The 19,806-nt window shown below is 44.7% G+C and overlaps 1 protein-coding gene across 1 annotated transcript in view; it reads right to left on the reverse strand.

Moving 5' to 3' along the window:
• LOC106601075 (disheveled-associated activator of morphogenesis 1) overlaps positions 1–19,806 on the reverse strand; it is an 81,983-nt gene that overhangs the window by 24,020 nt on the left and 38,157 nt on the right. Inside the window, 1 exon segment of the mRNA XM_014192988.3 lies at positions 3,645–3,734. Within this exon segment, the coding sequence (XP_014048463.2) occupies positions 3,645–3,734 (90 nt within the window).

Raw genomic sequence — 19,806 nt, forward strand, 5'->3', positions numbered from 1 at the left:
TAAATTATTCTATTCTTCATTCTTTCTTCCTGTTCAGTGTCCTAGTTCTGTATACTGTCCAGTCCCCTGGCACCTCATAATTGAAGCCTTTATTGAGTCCCCACAGGAGTGGTTAGGTAAGCAGATTTAATGGGCTACTGGGTGAGCTGCCCACCCACACTTCCCAAAGGTTCCCAGACTAGAAAACTAAACACTAACACCAGCACACCAAAGACTGGGCTAGTGAAATGAGTGTGTGGCTTTTCTCACAGGCTTAGCAATGGTCAACACAATATCCGATTAAAGGGGTGTATAAATCTGTGAAAACAAAGGAGCTGGAGCACTCCCTCTCTCTCTCTGATGAGGTTTTAGTTACCCAGATTCCCATCCATCCTCATCACATGAGCAATGAGATTATAAGGATGAAACCAGGTTATATTCAGAGGTGGCTATATTTCAGGCACTAGAATGTATTAAAATAGTTGGGTTTAGTAGATCTTTATAAAAAAAGAAGTATGCTTCAGTTTGGTTGGTGCCTAGACATACTCAACTAGCCAAATAGAACGAGTGTGCTCGCATACTCCCTTAAAAGACCTTCGCTTGAAAAACAAGAAAAAAGCGGAAATAGTACCGTTTGTCCATTTTGAGATGCCGTAGCCAGTATACACTTCCTCGAAACAGTCAGTATTAATCCAAGATAACTCAAGAAATCTGTCATTCATTTTGATGTTTTTGCCGATGAGATGGTGCAATTTTACATCTAAGATGTTTGGTGCAGTATTTCTCAAAGAACAAATGTGCATGAAAACTTTATTGAAGAATCCCTACGGTTGTCTAATCACAGATTAAGGTACGTAGACTTTGGCTCCGAATTTGGGCTTGCCTCCAGAAAAAATGTGTGCCCGAACAGCCGAAAAAACCCTCACCGAAGTCAAAAACTAACAAAAACATCACAAAATGGTGTCATAATATATGCACAAATTCTTCTGAAATGTTTCGGCTGGGAAGCATGCAGACGAGTTAAAGAGTGGGTCAGCAGGAATGAGGGCAGTAGTAGTGACCACTTGTGAAATGTAGCACTGTGCTGCTATATCTCCCAGTACTTACTGGAAGACTGGTAAGCTTGGAGCTCGCTTTGTTGGTCAGTAAGACATCACAGCGAACACAGCACACTTGCTATCCCACATTGACCACCTTGGATGTTATCATGGCTGGAAGGTTCCGGCCAACTGACGATGAGATCTACCCTGGAATCCCAACTGAATATTGCTTAATTTCACTATTGTGTCACTTGTCTGATCAACAATAGTGAAAAACAGAGCAGTGTTCAATTTGCATCCCAGACAAGGTGAAATCCACGCAATTAATGAGACAAGACGTTGACCCCGGTAATGGAACAATGAGGGAGCGTAAGCTGGACAGGAAATGGAATGTAAAAAACAGGACGTGTATAAGGGCTACCTGGGCTCAGAGGGCCCTGCACCTGCTATTGGCTACTGGCCATGCCACTCAGCGCCCACCATTGAGAAGAAAGATGCCTACTGATCAACAGACAGCAGCTGCATTGGTGTTTCTTTGGCAGCACTCTCTCTTAATGAGGTCTTACAGTGCAGGACATGCCAGACAACAGAAACCAACCACTTACAGAGCTGTTACAGACCAGGGGGAACTCACATTCAGTCAAACCCTCTCCTTTATTAAGTCAATTCCATGTAACACCTCTCTAGATAAAACCCTCTAGTTTACAGTGCCTTCATAAAGTATTCACACCTTTACTTCTTCCAAATTTAGTTGTGTTACAGCCTGAATTTAAAATGGATTAAATAGAGATATTGTGTCACTGGCCTACACAAAACCCCATGATGTCAAAGTGGAATTATGTTTGGCGAAAATTTTACAAATAAAAAATAAATGAAAAGCTGTCAATCAGTATTAAATACGTTCATTATGGCAAGCCTAAATGAGTTCAGGAGTAAAAATGTGCTTAACAAGTCACATAATAAGTTGAATGGACTACCTCATCTCTGTACCCCACACACACAATTTTATCTGTAAGGTCCCTCAATCAAGCAGTGAATTTCAAAACACAGATTCAACCACAAAGACCAGGGAGGTTTTCCAATGCCTCGTAAAGAAGGGCACCTATTGGTAGATGGGTAAAAAGAAAAGAAGCAGACACTGAATATCCCATTGACCATTATTAATTACACTGGATGGTGTATCAATACACCCAGTCACTACAAAATACAGGCCTCCTTCCTAACTCAGTTTCTGGAGAAAAAGGAAACTGCTCAGGGATTTATTCATGAGGCCAATGGTGACTTTAAAACAGTTACAGAGTTTAATGGCTGTGATAAGAAAAAACTGAGGATGGATCAACAACACTGTACTTACTCCACAATATCAACCTAAATGACAGAGATAAAAGGAGGAGGCCTGTACAGAATAAAAATATTCCAAAACATGCATCCTGTTTTCAATAAGGCACTAAAGTAAAACTGCAAAACATGTGGCAAAAAAATGAACTTCATATCCTGAATCCAACACAACACGTCACTGAGTACCACTCTTCATATTTTCAAGCATGGTGGTGGCTGCATCATGTTAAGGGTATAAAAACGAGGGAGTTTTTTGGGATAAAAATAAACAAAATAGAGCAAACAACAGGAAAAATCCTAGAGGAAAATCTGGTTCTGTCTGCTTTCCACCAGACACTGAGAGATTAATTCACCTTTCATCAGGACAATAACCTAAAACACAAGGCCAAATATACACTGGAGTTGCTTACCCAGACAACATCTTGGTGGCCTAGTTTTGACTTAAATTGGCTTGAAAATTTATGGCAAGACTGGATAACGGCTGTCTAGCAATGATCAACAACCAACTTGAAAGAACTTGAAGAATTTTTTAAAGAATAATGTGCAAATATTGTACAATCCAGGTGTTGAAAGCTCTTAGAGACTTACCCAGAAAGACTCATCGCTTTAAATCGATGCTAAAGGTGATTCTAACATGTATTGACTCAGGAGTGTGAGTACTTACACAAAATAGATATTTCTGTATTTCATTTTCAGCACATTTGCAATTTCTAAAAACATGTTTTTTCTTTGTTATTATTGGGTATAGATTGGATTAAATAGATTTTTTTCTCACCATTTTAAATTCAGGCTGGACCTCAGTGTGTACTTTAATCTGGCAAGACAGCCAGGATTCTGTATTCACATATTTATCAGCTACAGTCGGCCAGGACAGATGAGAACATCCTTCCAGGAAATGTATCCAATCCATTAATGAGGAACAGCACAACTCCCCAACATTAGGGTTAATTTCCTATTAGAGTGCTGCAACACTAGGGGAGGGCTTTGATGTGTTGACTCAACGGAATTGGGGCAAGGGCACGGAGATGGGGATTGGAGGGGGAAGGGAGGGGGGCTTGTGTTGAGTCTCTCCCGCTCTCTCTCTCATTTGTTTCAATTGAAAATATTTCCCACACATTAGCAGCACTCAGCAGACATTCCCTCTTGATACTGTAGCTAACATACACAGAGAGCAAGAGCGATCCACACACACACACTCTCTATCACACGCAGACACAATACAAACAGAAACCAAACACGATGAGGTTACATTAACACTAACTACTAGTCAAGTGGCCTTAAACTTACCTTCTTCTTGCTACAGTACATCTGCCATTTCTTCTCAGCTGGCAGGGCAAACATGACTTCCCGGTGTTTCCCTGACAGGTCCAGCTCATCCTGCAAGGTGAAAGAGGAACATAGTACTGTGTTAGAGGGTTATTAGGCATCTCTGTGTCTGACACTGTCACGAACCTGTGGTAAAAGGGACTAATAAATACTTCTTGATCGATGTGAAACCTGTATTACGATCATTTTAAGCTGATAGTGTTTTTGAATGATCTTGGCTTTGTGACTTCTCAAAATATATATTTTTTCCACTTTCTGACTTGAAACTGGTTTTGTGAGTAAGATGGGAAGTAGATTGATCAAATTGTACAATAATAGTGAAGACATCAAAACTATGGAATAACACATATGTAATCATGTAGTAACCAAAAAAAGTGTTAAACAAATCAAAATCTATTTTAGATTGTTCAAAGTAGCCACCCTTAGCCTTGATGACAGCTTTGCACACTCTTGGCATTCTCTCAACCAGCTTCATCTTGAAGGGGTTCCCACATGTGCTGAGCACTTGTTGGCTGCTTTTCCTTAACTCTGCGGTCCAACTCAACCCAAACCATCTCAAATGGGTTGAGGTCGGGGGATTGTGGAGGCCAGGACATCTGATGCAGCACTCCATCACTCTCCTTCTTAGTCAAATAGCCCTTACACAGCCTGGAGGTCTGTTGGGTCATTGTCCTGTTGAAAAATAAAAAAATCGCCCCAATAAGCGCAAACCCGATGGGATGGCGTATCACTGCAGAATGCTGTGGTAGCCATGCTGGTTAAGTGTGCCTTGAATTCTAAATCACAATTCTAAATCTAAATCACAGTGTCACCAGCAAAGCACCCCCACCCCACTCCATGCTTCACGGTGGGAAATACAAATGCGGAGATCATCAGCTCACCTACTCTGCATCTCACAAAGACAGGGTGGTTGGAACCAAAAATCTCAAATATGGACTCATCAGACCAAAGGACATATTTCCACCAGTCTAATGTCCATTGCTCGTGTTTCTTGGCCCAATAAAGTCTCTTCTTCTTATTGGTGTCCTTTCGTAGTGGTTTCTTTGCAGCAATTCGACCATGAAGCCTGATTCACGCAGTCTCCTCTGAACAGTTGATGTTGAGATGTGTCTGTTACTTGAACTCTGAAGCATTTATTTGGGCTGCAATTTCTAGGCTGGTAACTCTAATGAACTTATCATCTGCAGCAGAGGTAACTCTGGGTCTTCCTTTCCTGCGCCGGTCCTCATGAGAGACAGTTTCATCATAGCACTTGATGGTTTTTGCAGATGCACTTGAAGAAACTTTCAAAGTTCTTGACATTGACTGACCTTCATGTCTTAAAGTAATGATGGACAGTCATTTCTCTTTGCTTATTTGAGCTGTTCTTGCCATAATATGGACTTGGTCTTTTACCAAATACTGTAGGTCATCTTCTGTATACCACCCCTACCTTGTCAAAACACAACTGATTTGCTCAAACGCATTAAGGAAAGAAATTCCACAAATTAACTTTTAATTTAAATGCATTCCAGGTGACTACCTCATGAAGCTGGTTGAGAGAATGCCAAGAGTGTGCAAAGCGGTCATCAAGGCACACACACAGTGCCATTGGGAAAGTATTCAGACCCCTTGACTTTTTCCACATTTTGTTACGTTAAACCCTTATACTAAAATTGACTAAATATGTATTTTTTTCTCAACAATCTACACACAATACCCATAATGACAAAGCGAAAACAGTTTTTTTAGAATGTTTGCTAACATATTTAAAATAAAAACAGAAATACCTTATTCACATAAGTATTCAGACCCTTTGATACGAATTTACCTCCGGTGTATCCTGTTTGCATTGATCATCCTTGAGATAGTTCTACAACTTGATTGGAGTCCACCTGTGGTAAATTCAATTGATTGTACATGATTTGGAAAGGCACACACCTGTCTATATAAGGTCCCACAGTTGACAGTGCATGTCAGAGCAAAAACCAAGCCATGAGGTTGAAGGAATTGTCCGCAGAGCTCTGCGACAGGATTGTGTCAAGGCACAGATCTGGGGAAGGTCACCCAAAAACAATCTGCAGCATTGAAGGTCCCCAAGAACACAGTGGCCTCCATCATTCTTAAATGGAAGAAGTTTGGAACCACCAAGACTCTTCCTACAGCAGGCAGCCTGGCCAAACTGAGCAATCGGGGGAGAAGGGCCTTGGTTGGGGAGGTGACCAAGAACCCAATGGTCACTCTGACAGAGCTCTAGAGTCCCTTTGTGGAGATGGGAGAACCTTGCAGAAGGACAACCATCTCTGCAGCACTCCACCAATCAGGCCTTTATGGTAGAGTAGCCAGACGGAAGTCACTCCTCAGTAAAAGGCAAATGACAGCCCGCTTGGAGTTTACTAAAAGGCACCTAAAGACTCTCAGACCATGAGAAAGAAGATTCTCTGGTCTGATTAAACCAAGATCGAACTCTTTGGCCTGAATGCCAAGCATCACGTCTGGAGGAAACCTGGCACCATCCCTACGGTGAAGCATAGTGGTGGCAGAATCATGCTGTGGGTATTGTCTTCAGCGGCAGGGACTGGGAGAGTAGTCAGGATCGAGGCAAAGAGGAACGGAGCAAAGTACAGAGAGGTTCTTGATGAAAACCTGCTCCAGAGCGCTCAGGACCTCCGACTGGGGCGAAGGTTTACCTTCCAACTGGACAATGACCCTAAGCACACAGCCAAGACAACGCAGAGTGGCTTTGGGATAAAGGCTCTGAATGTCCGTGAATGGCCTAGCCAGAGCCTTGAACCCGATTGAACATCTCTGTAAAGACCTGAAAATAGCTGTGCAGCAACTCTCCCCATCCAACCTGACAGAGCTTGAGAGGATCTGCAGAAAGGAATGGGAGAAACTTCCCAAATACAGGTGTGCCAAGCTTGTAGCATCATACCAAAGAAGACTTGAGACTGTAATTCCGGCCAAAGGTGCAAAGTACTGAGTAAAGGGTCTGAAAACATGTGTAAATGTGATATTTCCATTTTTTATATTTAATACATTTACAAAAAACAACTGTTTTTGCTTTGTCATTATTGGGTATTGTGTGTAGATTGATTAGGGGAACAAATTATTGTATATATTTTAGAATAAGGCTGTAACGTAACAAAATGTGGAAAAAGTAAAGTGGTCTGAATACTTTCCGAATGCACTGTATATATGGTCCCATTTTTCAAGAGCTGAAATTAAATGACCACAGAAATGTTCCATATGCCAAAAGAAAGCGCTTTTCTCTCAAATTTTGTGCACTTTTTTTTTTTTTACATCCCTGTTAGTGAGCATTTGTCCTTTGCAAAGATAATCCATCCACTTGACAGGGGAGGCATATCAAGAAGCTGATTAAACAGCATGATCATTACACATGTGCAACTTGTGCTGGGGACAATAAAAAGGCCACTCAAAAATGTACAGTTTTGTCACACAATGCCACAGACATCTCAAGTTGAGGGAGTCTGCAATTAGTGACTGAAGGAATATCCACCAGAGCTGTTGCCCAAGAATTACATTTTAATTTCTCTACTGTAAGCCGCCTACAATGTCATTTTAGAGAATTTGTCAGTACGTCAAACCGGCCTCACAATACATTTACATTTACATTTAAGTCATTTAGCAGACGCTCTTATCCAGAGCGACTTACAAATTGGTGCATTCACCTTATGATATCCAGTGGAACAACCACTTTACAATAGTGCATCTAAATCTTTTAAGGGGGGGGGGGGGGTTAGAAGGATTACTTTATCCTATCCTAGGTATTCCTTAAAGATGTGGGGTTTCAGGTGTCTCCGGAAGGTGGTGATTGACTCCGCTGTCCTGGCGTCGTGAGGGAGCTTGTTCCACCATTGGGGGGCCAGAGCAGCGAACAGTTTTGACTGGGCTGAGCGGGAACTGTGCTTCCTCAGAGGGTAGGGGGGCCAGCAGGCCAGAGGTGGATGAACGCAGTGCCCTTGTTTGGGTGTAGGGCCTGATCAGAGCCTGAAGGTATGGAGGTGCCGTTCCCTTCACAGCTCCGTAGGCAATCACCATGGTCTTGTAGCGGATGCGAGCTTCAACTGGAAGCCAGTGGAGAGAGCGGAGGAGCGGGGTGACGTGAGAGAACTTGGGAAGGTTGAACACCAGACGGGCTGCGGCGTTCTGGATGAGTTGTAGGGGTTTAATGGCACAGGCAGGGAGCCCAGCCAACAGCGAGTTGCAGTAATCTAGACGGGAGATGACAAGTGACTGGATTAGGACCTGCGCCGCTTCCTGTGTGAGGCAGGGTCGTACTCTGCGAATGTTGTAGAGCATGAACCTACAGGATCGGGTCACCGCCTTGATGTTAGTGGAGAACGACAGGGTGTTGTCCAGGATCACGCCAAGGTTCTTAGCTCTCTGGGAGGAGGACACAAGGGAGTTGTCAACCGTGATGGCGAGATCATGGAACGGGCAGTCCTTCCCCGGGAGGAAGAGCAGCTCCGTCTTGCCGAGGTTCAGCTTGAGGTGGTGATCCGTCATCCACACTGATATGTCTGACAGACATGCAGAGATGCGATTCGCCGCCTGGTTATCAGAAGGGGGAAAGGAGAAGATTAATTGTGTGTCGTCTGCATAGCAATGATAGGAGAGACCATGTGAGGATATGACAGAGCCAAGTGACTTGGTGTATAGCGAGAATAGGAGAGGGCCTAGAACAGAGCCCTGGGGGACACCAGTGGTGAGAGCGCATGGTGCGGAGACAGATTCTCGCCACGCCACCTGGTAGGAGCGACCTGTCAGGTAGGACGCAATCCAAGCGTGGGCCGCGCCGGAGATGCCCAACTCAGAGAGGGTGGAGAGGAGGATCTGATGGTTCACAGTATCAAAGGCAGCAGATAGGTCTAGAAGGATGAGAGCAGAGGAGAGAGAGTTAGCTTTAGCAGTGCGGAGAGCCTCCGTGACACAGAGAAGAGCAGTCTCAGTTGAATGCCCAGTCTTGAAACCTGACTGATTAGGATCAAGAAGGTCATTCTGAGAGAGATAGCAGGAGAGCTGGCCAAGGACGGCACGTTCAAGAGTTTTGGAGAGAAAAGAAAGAAGGGATACTGGTCTGTAGTTGTTGACATCGGAGGGATCGAGTGTAGGTTTTTTCAGAAGGGGTGCAACTCTCGCTCTCTTGAAGACGGAAGGGACGTAGCCAGCGGTCAAGGATGAGTTGATGAGCGAGGTGAGGTAGGGGAGAAGGTCTCCGGAAATGGTCTAGAGAAGAGAGGAGGGGATAGGGTCAAGTGGGCAGGTTGTTGGGCGGCCGGCCGTCACAAGACGCGAGATTTCATCTGGAGAGAGAGGGGAGAAAGAGGTCAAAGCACAGGGTAGGGCAGTGTGAGCAGGACCAGCGGTGTCGTTTGACTTAGCAAACGAGGATCGGATATCGTCAACCTTCTTTTCAAAATGGTTGACGAAGTCATCCGCAGAGAGGGGGGGGGGAGGGGAAGGAGGATTCAGGAGGGAGGAGAAGGTAGCAAAGAGCTTCCTAGGGTTAGAGGCAGATGCTTGGAATTTAGAGTGGTAGAAAGTGGCTTTAGCAGCAGAGACAGAAGAGGAGAATGTAGAGAGGAGGGAGTGAAAGGATGCCAGGTCCGCAGGGAGGCGAGTTTTCCTCCATTTCCGCTCGGCTGCCCGGAGCCCTGTTCTGTGAGCTCGTAGTGAGTCGTCGAGCCACGGAGCAGGAGGGGAGGACCGAGCCGGCCTGGAGGATAGGGGACAGAGAAAATCAAAGGATGCAGAAAGGGAGGAGAGGAGGGTTGAGGAGGCAGAATCAGGAGATAGGTTGGAGAAGGTTTGAGCAGAGGGAAGAGATGATAGGATGGAAGAGGAGAGAGTAGCGGGAGAGAGAAAGCGAAGGTTGGGACGGCGCAATACCATCCGAGTAGGGGCAGAGTGAGAAGTGTTGGATGAGAGCAAGAGGGAAAAGGATACAAGGTAGTGGTCGGAGATTTGGAGGGGAGTTGCAATGAGATTAGTGGAAGAACAGCATCTAGTAAAGATGAGGTCAAGCGTATTGCCTGCCTTGTGAGTAGGGGGGGAAGGTGAGAGGGTGAGGTCAAAAGAGGAGAGGAGTGGAAAGAAGGAGGCAGAGAGGAATGAGTCAAAGGTAGATGTGGGGAGGTTAAAGTCACCCAGAACTGTGAGAGGTGAGCCATCCTCAGGAAAGGAACTTATCAAGGCGTCAAGCTCATTGATGAACTCTCCAAGGGAACCTGGAGGGCGATAAATGATAAGGATGTTAAGTTTGAAAGGGCTGGTAACTGTGACAGCATGGAATTCAAATGAGGAGATAGACAGATGGGTCAGGGGAGAAAGAGAGAATGTCCACTTGGGAGAGATGAGGATTCCAGTGCCACCACCCCGCTGGCTCGATGCTCTAGGGGTATGCGAGAACACGTGGGCAGACGAAGAGAGAGCAGTAGGAGTAGCAGTGTTATCTGTGGTAATCCATGTTTCCGTCAGCGCCAGGAAGTCTAGGGACTGGAGGGTAGCATAGGCTGAGATGAACTCAACCTTGTTGGCTGCAGACCGGCAGTTCCAGAGGCTGCCGGAGACCTGGAACTCCACGTGGGTCGTGCGCGCTGGGACCACCAGGTTAGAGTGGCAGCGGCCACACGGTGTGAAGCGTTTGTATGGCCTGTGCAGAGGGGAGAGAACAGGGATAGACAGACACATAGTTGACAAGCTACAGAAGTGTTGTTTCTTGTATTATTGTCTCTTGTGTCTTTAGAGAACTCTTTCACTTTGATATCCTTTTTCTTCTGTCCTGATTTTCTCTTTCTTTTCTTCTGTTAACTAGATATTCTTTGTTGTTCTTCGTTAGCTAGCTAGCTTCTTCCAAAAGAGTCCCTAGCAACTGCTTAGCAACTGGTAAACAATTCAGCTAGCTAAGATAACTACAATTTTATGAAAAATAGTTATTTTTCAAAAGCCTATCTTCTTTGTTTGTTGCTTGTTTTTTCTCCTATTCAGTCTTGCAGTTTTCTTTTGCTTTTTTCCGATGTACTTCACTCTAAAAACCATGTAAATTTCAATATTTGTAGGAGCTCATTTTTCAGCTGCTGCTGCTCAAATTGGAGTTCCGGAACATGATGAATAGCAGAACATGTGTAACCACGCCAGCCCATGACCTCCACATCCGGCTTATTCACTTATGGGGTCGTCTGAGACCAGCCACCCAGACAGCTGATGAAACTGAGGATTATTTCTGTCTGTAATAAAACCCCTTTGTGGGGAAAAACTCATTCTGAATGGCTGGGCCTGGCTCCCCTGTTGGTGGGGCTGCCTCCCAAGTGGGTGAGCCTATGATCTCCAATGCCCACCCACACCCTAATTAGGCTCATAGATTAGGGCACAACTCAATATTAGGAAGGTGTTCCTAATGTTTAGTATACTCAGTGTGAGCACACACACACACACACAGGTTCAAAAGTTTGGGGTCACTTAGAAATGTCCTTGTTTTTGAAAGAAAGGTATATTTTTTGTCCATACTACTCCCTTCACAGAACAGAGCAAACTGGCTATAACCAGAATAGAGAGAGGAGTGGGAGGCCCCGGTGTACAACTGAGCAAGAGGACAAGTACATTAGAGTGTCTAGTTTGGAATAGCCGTCATTTCTCAGAACAAGAATAGACTGACGAGTTTCAGAAGAAAGTTCTTGGTTTCTGGCCATTTTGAACCTGTAATCGAACCCACAAATGCTGATGCTCCAGATACTCAACTAGTCTAAAGAAAGCCAGTTTTATTGATTCTTTAATCAGAACAACAGTTTTCAGCTGTGCTAACAGAATTGCAAAAGAGTTTTCTAATGATCAATTCGTCTTTTAAAATGATCAACTTGGATTAGCTAACACAACGTGACATTGGAACACAGGAGTGATAGTTGCTGATAATGGGCCTCTGTACGCCTTTGTAGATATTCCATTACAAATCTGTCGTTTCCAGCTACAATACTCATTTACAACATTAACAATGTCTACACTATATTTCTGATCGATTTGACATTATTTTAAAATGGACAAAAAATGTGTTTTTCTTTCAAAAACAAGGACATTTCAAGGTGACCCCAAACTTTTGAACGGTAGTGTGTATACACACACACACAGCAAAAAAAAGAAACGTCCCTTTTTCAGGAGACTGTCTTTCAAAGATAATTTGTAAAAATCCAAATAACTTCACAGATCTTCATTGTAAAGGGTTTAAACACTGTTTCCCATGCTTGTTCAATGAACCATAAACAATTAATGAACATGCACCTGTGGAACGGTTGTTAAGACACTAACAGCTTACAGACGGTAGGCAATTAAGGTCACAGTTATGAAAACTTAGGACACTAAAGAGGCCTTTCTACTGACCCTGAAAAACACCAAAAGAAATATGCCCAGGGTCCCTGCTCATCTGCGTGAACATGCCTTAGGCATGCTGCAAGGAGGTATGAGGACTGCAGATGTCAAGGACAATAAATTGCCATGTATGTACTGTGAGACACCTAAGACAGCGCTACAGGGAGACAGGACAGACAGCTGACCACGTGTAACAACACCTACACAGGATCGGTACATCCGAATATCACACCTGCTGGACAGGTACAGGATGGCAACAACAACTGCCCGAGTTACACCAGGAACGCACAATCCCTCCATCAGTGCTCAGACTGTCCGCAATAGGCTGAGAGAGGCTGGACTGAGGGCTTGTAGGCCTGTTGTAAGGCAGATCCTCACAAGACATTACCGGCAACAATGTCACCTATGGGCACAAACCCAACGTCGCTGGACCAGACAGGACTGGCAAAAAGTGCTAATCACTGACGAGTCGCGGATTTGTCTGACCAGGGGTGATGGTCGGATTTGCATTTATCGTCAAAGGAATGAGAGTTACACCGAGGCCTGTACTCTGGAGCGGGATCGATTTGGAGGTGGAGGGTCCATCATGGTCTGGGGCGGTGTGTCACAGCATCATCGGACTGAGCTTGTTGTCCTTGCAGGCAATCTCAACGCTGTGCATTACAGGGAAGACATCCTCCTCCCTCATGTGGTACCCTTCCTGCAGGCTCATCCTGACATGACCCTCCGGCATGACAATGCCACTCGTTCTGTGTGTGATTTCCTGCAAGTCAGAAATGTTAGTGTTCTGCCATGGCCAGCAAAGAGCCCGGTTCTCAATCCCATTGAGCACGTCTGGAACCTGTTGGATCGGAGGGTGAGGGCTAGGGCCATTCCCCGAAGAAATGTACAGGAACTTGCAGGTGCCTTGGTGGAAGAGTGGGGTAACATCTCACAGCAAGAACTGGCAAATCTGGTTCAGTCCATGAGGAGGCGATGCACTGCAGTACTTAATGCAGCTGGTGGCCATACCAGATACTGACTGTTACTTTTGATTTTGACCCCCCATTTGTTCAGGGACACATTATTCCATTTATGTTAGTCACATGTGTGGAACTTGTTCAGTTTATGTCTCAGTTGTTGAATCTTGTTATGTTCATACAAATATTTACACGTGAAGTTTGCTGAAATAAACGCAGTTGACAGTGAGGACGTTTATTTTTTTGCTGAGTTTACACACACACACACACACACACTCCATTTAGCAGATGATTTTATACGAAGTGATTTAGTCACGTGTGCATATATTTTACGTATGGGTGGTCGGCCTAAAGAAATTAACCCGCGATCCTGGCTTTGCAAGCGCCATGCTCTATCAACTGAGACATACAGGACAGCTATGAATGCTCTGTGTGTGTGTGTGTGTGTGTGTGTGTGTGTGTGTGTGTGTGTGTGTGTGTGTGTGTGTGTGTGTGTGTGTGTGTGTGTGTGTGTGTGTGTGTGTGTGTGTGTGTGTGTGTGTGTGTGTGTGTGTGTGTGTGTGTGTGTGTATGTGTATGCCCCATCCATATGTGTCTGCTGTTCCCAACATCTAAACCAGCCTGCAGCACCATTGATCCACTGTCTGGTCCCTCTATATGTCTGTCAACAATCATGACCACTTACAGCCAAACATCCATTGTCCCTACAATATCACATCATTACTGACATCCCATAGAATTCCATTGGACAGATTCCAGACATGACAGGATGGTTGCGAAGTGGGATATCAAAGGATTATTACATTACGCGTGACCAGACAACACCCCATTTCTATGACAACACCTATAATGCATCAGAATTCCTGTCTGGACTGGATCAAATCGCATTTCATTTGTCACATGCTTCGTAAACAACAGACAGACTAACAGGAAAATGCTTATGGGAACTTCTCAACAATGCAGGGAAAAATAGAAAAAAATATAGAAATAATTATAACGAGGGATAAATATACAATGAGTAAGGATAACTTGGATGTATTTTCCCAGCCCCCGTAGGAGGCCTTTTTTCTGGCCGTCATTGGAAATAAGAATTTCTTCAAATGACTTGCTTGGCCCTCCGTTAGTTAAATAAAGGTTAAATACATGGTTTTAAAACACAGTGCACCAGTAGATACAGAATGCACATATAGGTGGGGCTAAAATGACTTGGCAACAGAAGAGATAATAAACAGTAGCAGCAGTGTATGTAATGAGTCAAAAGAGTTAGTGAAAAAAGGGTCAATGCAAATAGTTAGATAAATAGCCCGGGTAGCTGTTTAAAAGTCTTATGGCTTGGGGGTAGAAGCTGTTCTAGATCCTGTTCATTCCAGACTTGGTGTCTCGGTACCGCTTGCCGTGCGGTAGCAGAGAGAACAGTCTATGATTTCAGACTGGAGTCTGAAAATGTTTTGGGCCTTCCTCTGACACCGGCTGGTATAGAGGTTTGGATGGCAGGGAGCTCAGCCCCAGTGATGTACTGAGCCGTATGCACTAGCCTCTGTAACACCTTGCGTCGGATACCAAGCAGTTGCCATAACAAGCGGTGATGCAGTCAGTCAAGATTCTCTCAATGGGGGCGTGCTCGGCCCTCCGTTTCCTGTAGTCTACAATCAACTCTTGCTAACGTTGAGGAAGAGGTTGTTGTCCTGGCACCACACTGCCAGGTCACTGACCTCCTCCCTATAAGCTGTCTCATCATCGTCGGTGATCAGGTCTACCACTGTCCTGTTTTGTCAGCAAATTTCATGATGGCGTTTGAGTCGTGCGCAGCCACGAAGTCGTGGGTGAACTGGGAGTACAAGAAGGGATTAAGCACGCAGCCTTGAGGCGCCTCCATGTTGATGCTCAGTGTGTTGGATATGTTGTTGCCTACCCTCACCACCTGGGGGTGGCCCGTCAGAAAATCCAGGATCCAGATGCAGAGGGAAGTGTTCAGTCCCAGGGTCCTGGGCTTAGTGATGAGCTTCGAGGGCACTATGGTGTTTAACGCTGAGCTGTAGTCAATAAACAGCATTCTCAAATAAGTGTTCTTCTTGTACACGTGGGAGAGGGCAGTGTGGAGTGCAATAAAGATTACGTAATCTGTGGATCTGTTGGGGCGGTACGTGAATTGGAGTGGGTCCAGGACATCTGGTATGATGGTGTTGATGTGAGTGATTACCAGCCTTTCAAAGCACTTCAAGGCTATGAGGCAAAAATAATTTAAACAGTCCCTGTGCCCAAGAACGCCAAGGTAACCTATGGTGGTCTGCTTGAAACACATCGGCTACGGAGAATGGTCCAGAACTGCTGGTGCTCTCATGAATGGTTCATTGTTGCTTGTCTCAAAGCTAGCATATAAGGCATTTAGCTCGTCTGCTAGGCTCGCATCACTGGGCAGTCCGCTGCTCGGTTTCCCTTTGTAATCAGTGTTAGTTTGCAAGCCTTGCCATATCTGACGAGCGTCAGCGCAGGCGTAGTAGGATTTGATCTTAGTCTTGTATTGACGCTTTGCCTGTTTGATAGCTTGTCAGAGGTCGTAGCTGGATTTCTTATAAGTGTTCCCGGATTAGCGTCCCACTCCTTGAAGGCGGCAGCTCTAGCCTTTAGCTCAGTGCGGATGTCCTGTAGCTTAGCATCCACTTCATCAGACCACTTCGGACCACTAGTACTTCCTGTTTTAGTTTTTGCTTGTAAGCAGGAAACAAGAGGATAGAGTTATGGTAAGATTTGCCGAAGGGAGGTCAGGGGAGAGCCTTGTATACGTTTGTGTGTGTGTGGAGAAAAGGTGATGTAGAATTTTTTTGCCTGTAGTCTCACTTATGACATCTTGATAAAAGTGAAATAAAACATTTCAGTTTCCCTGCACCTAATATCACCGGCCATGAGAAGAGCTGCCTCTGGGTGTGCACTTTCTTGTTTGCTTATAGCCCTATACAGCTCGTTGAGTGTGGTCTTAGTGCCAGCATTGGTTTGCATTGATAAATAGAGTGCTATGAAAAATATGTTGGTAAATAGTATGGTCTGCAGCTTATCATAAGGTATTCTAAACTCAGGAGAGCAAAAACTTGAGACTTCCTTAACATTCGAGATTGCGCCCCAGCAGTTAACACAGACACACCACTCCCTCCCTCATCTTACCCGAGGCTGCCAACCGGTCTTGAAGATGTATGGAAAAGCCAACAAGATGTATATTATACATCTTCTTGTTCAGCCACGACTCTGTGAAACATAGAACATTACAATTCTTCAGGTCCTGTTGGTAGGATAGTCTCAAACGGAGCTCGTCCAGTTTGTTCTCTAGTGACTGTACCTAGAGGCGGTTTATTTACTTGTCAACAAAGTTTGGTCTGGATGCCGGCTCGTCTGCATCTTTTGCGCCAGCTCATCCACTGGGGATTAGGGCCTTGTGTTGGAGTATGCAGAACGTCCAGAGCTGCTGACTCGTTGAAGTAGAAACCGGTTAGTGATCGCGGTTCTGATCTCCAGATGCTGTTTTCGGTCACACAAAATAGCAGAATTGGTCAGGAGCCCGTAAAATGGCTGCTATCCACTGCAACAGCTCTCAGTTCATTCTCAAACCAGATGTTTGGGCGCAAATATATCAACTTGATGTGTAAGTTATTACAGGTCAACTATCTCTCCTCATAACAGCACAGTGATGACTGTGGAGGATGTGGAGAAGGAGTGAAAAAAAGGCAGAAAAAAACAGTTTTGACCAACAGACAGCATGAAATGTGGATAAAAGATAAAACCCATCAAAACAGAGTAGCTAAAGCAGAGCAGATAGTTCAGTGTGAACAACAGGCATACCAGAGAGAAAACATCACTGCCAGATGCCACAGCTCTTCTCCAGGTCTGCCAAGCTACAGGCCTGATCTTATCCAGGCGAGACATATGGAGCCCCAAGTCAGAGACACATAACTGTCTGGTGCATCAACGGACAGACGCAGTGGTATAGTGGAGGGTATACGCCATATACCCACTTATTTTCAGTGGGCATTGCGTATACTCACTTCTTAATCCCCATGACGGGTATAAAAGTAATGTCGAGGATGTATATGTCGTATCAATTAATAAGGTTGATGGAACAGGAACAGATCAGAATGTTTAGCCTAAAATGTTGACAAACTATTATTTCTTCACATTTTAGGTGCAGCATTGTGCAAACTGTGGTAGGCCTTTGCGCAAATGTTCCAAAATGCAATTTGCGGGAGAACACAGTTCTAAAATTCGCACCACACATGCGAGCAGTTTAATGGACAGAGATGGAAATATCTGTTAGAAATGTAGAAAGAGGGGAGATCTAAAGATGCAACAACTATCATGGGTTGCGAATATGACTAGCATTTGGCTGTTAGACAATGAAAGAAAGTTGAAAGAAAACCAATAGAACAGAAGTCTTTACAAAATAATGAGGAAATATTTATAAAATAATTGTCTCAACATTTCTTTAGTGGGATTTTGGCTATAGGCTACTTTGAACCCAGGCAAGACATTAATATGAAGTAAAAAGTCAAAGTTTCAAACAATTAAGGAACAGGAAAGACAAAGCGATGCTAATGATAGGCCTAACCGTCTTCTGCTAGATAGAAAGACTTTCCCAAAAAGTAGCTACAAAGTAGCTTATGCATACCTGGCAGAATGATATCATGATTTGTATCAATCCAGTGACCATTTGTTTTGCAAACTCATGTGCTACAGAAACACTGCTAACAAAACCACAGTGCAAGGTGCATGTGCACTTGAATTAAAAGGGTAAGTACTCTCAAAAATAAAAGTAGTCTCGTGATGTGGTTTAAGCATTGTTATGGACTTAGAAAAACAACACAATTGGATGTTCTATTAAAAAAGTGTTACTTTGAGAGTGAAAACCTGTTTCAATAGTAAAACTACTATTAGCATACTTGCACAGTACAGCTTGAGTTGGCCTGACTGTGAAAGACCAATAAGGGATTCATAATTTTAGGGCATTCAGAGTGTATATCACTGTTTCTTAAATAAATAAGACAGGATGTCTTTCCTTTGCTGGTCGGGCCATTTGAGGAATTCTTGGCAAAATTAGAGTACCCACTTTTCCAGGCACCACTACGCCACTGGACGAACGGAAGGAACGGAGGACTGAAATAACTTAGAGATAACGAGAGAGCTTCCTAAATCATTTTTCTGCTGACCTTTGAAGTAAAATAAATAACTTAAAAGAAAATAATAAAACACAGCTCTCTCTATGTATCCTGTATTACTCTTCTTCTTTCAAATATGAACTAAGTGGATGGTTGGCAACATCCCCTCATCTATTAAGGCACCTCCCCGTTTGACAGTTTTCTTCCGTTTCGTGCCTACTCAATATGACCCAAGCCATATTTCCCTCATAATGGAGTTTAAGCTGATACTGTTTGACAACTCTGTTTTGGCCCATTGTGAGAGGTCCAATCAGGACACAATGGCTGCAGATGGATTCTCTGCAGGAGTCTTGTTTGGCCAGTGCCTGGGACGACTGACTCGGCGGAGCGCGTGGAAGCCCTGCAAGTCGAGGGGCCAGACTGTACCGCTGGCTGCTGCTGCTGGGTAGGGACAAGGACAGGCACCATCATGAACTGGTAGCCAATGCCTGCACACACACTCACTGGCCCCCTTCTCAATGGAGTCTGCAGAGCTAAATGAGGATGAGCGTGTCTCACTCATGGCAGCTAACCCTTTAATGGATCAATAGTGAGAGTAATAAGGGGATAACAGAGAGCTTGGGATTATTAGGATGAGCACTAGGAAGAAGCTATTCTCTATCCCTATAGAGGCATGAGCACTGGGCCTTTGTTGACCATACAAAGAGGAAGCATTGGCCTCTGAGTTTTCTGAAGTTTCCTTCATCTGAAATACTGTATTATTGCAACCCCCCTCCAAGTCTCTGATCACAATCTCTCCCCCTCTCTCCTCCAAACCTACCCACTCAACCATCACAATCTTTGCTCTCCCTCTCCGACTACTCTCTCCTCTTCTATCCTATCATCTCTACCTTCTGCTAAATCCTTCTCTCCTGTCTCCTGATTCTGCCTTTTCAACCCTACTCTCCTCCCTTTCCGCATCCTGTGACTCTCACTGTCCCCTTTCCTCTTGGCCCTCACCTCCTGCTCCATGGCTAAGTGACTCACTGCAAGCTTACAGAATAGGGCTGCGTGCAGCTGAGCTGAAACGCAGGAAAACTAAAGTTCCGGAGGACCTATCACTTCTCTCTACCTTCTCTTCCTCTGTATCCGCTATTAAGCCACTTTCGATCACTCTACATTTCAAGCTTCTGCCTCTAACCCTAGGAAACTTTTTTCCACCTTCTCCTCCCTCCTTAATCCTCCACCTCCTCCTACCTACCTCTCTGCGAATGACTGTCAACCACTTTGAATAGAAGGTTGACGATATCCTTTGCTAATTTACTCAGCCTACTGACTACACTGGTCCCACTCTCACAGAACTCCCCTATGCCTTGACCTCTTTCTCCCCGCTCTCTCCAGATGGAATCCTGCAACTAGTGATGTCCAGCCACCTGGCAACCTGCCCGCTCAACCCCATCCCCTCTTCCCTTCTCCAGACCATATCTGGAGACCTCCCATTACTCACTTCCCCTCATCAACTCATCCCTGACTACTGGTTGCGTCCTCTCGGACTTCAAGAAGGCCAGAGTTGCTCCCTTCCTCAAGAAACAAACACTCGACCCTTCTCACGTCAAAAACTACAGACCGTTATCACTTCTTTCTTTTCTTTCCAAAACACTTGAGCATGCTGTCTCTGACCAA

This window comes from Salmo salar, chromosome 01, assembly GCF_965601325.2.
Source record: "Salmo salar chromosome 01, fSalSal1, whole genome shotgun sequence".
NCBI classification, from domain to species: Eukaryota; Metazoa; Chordata; class Actinopteri; order Salmoniformes; family Salmonidae; genus Salmo; species Salmo salar.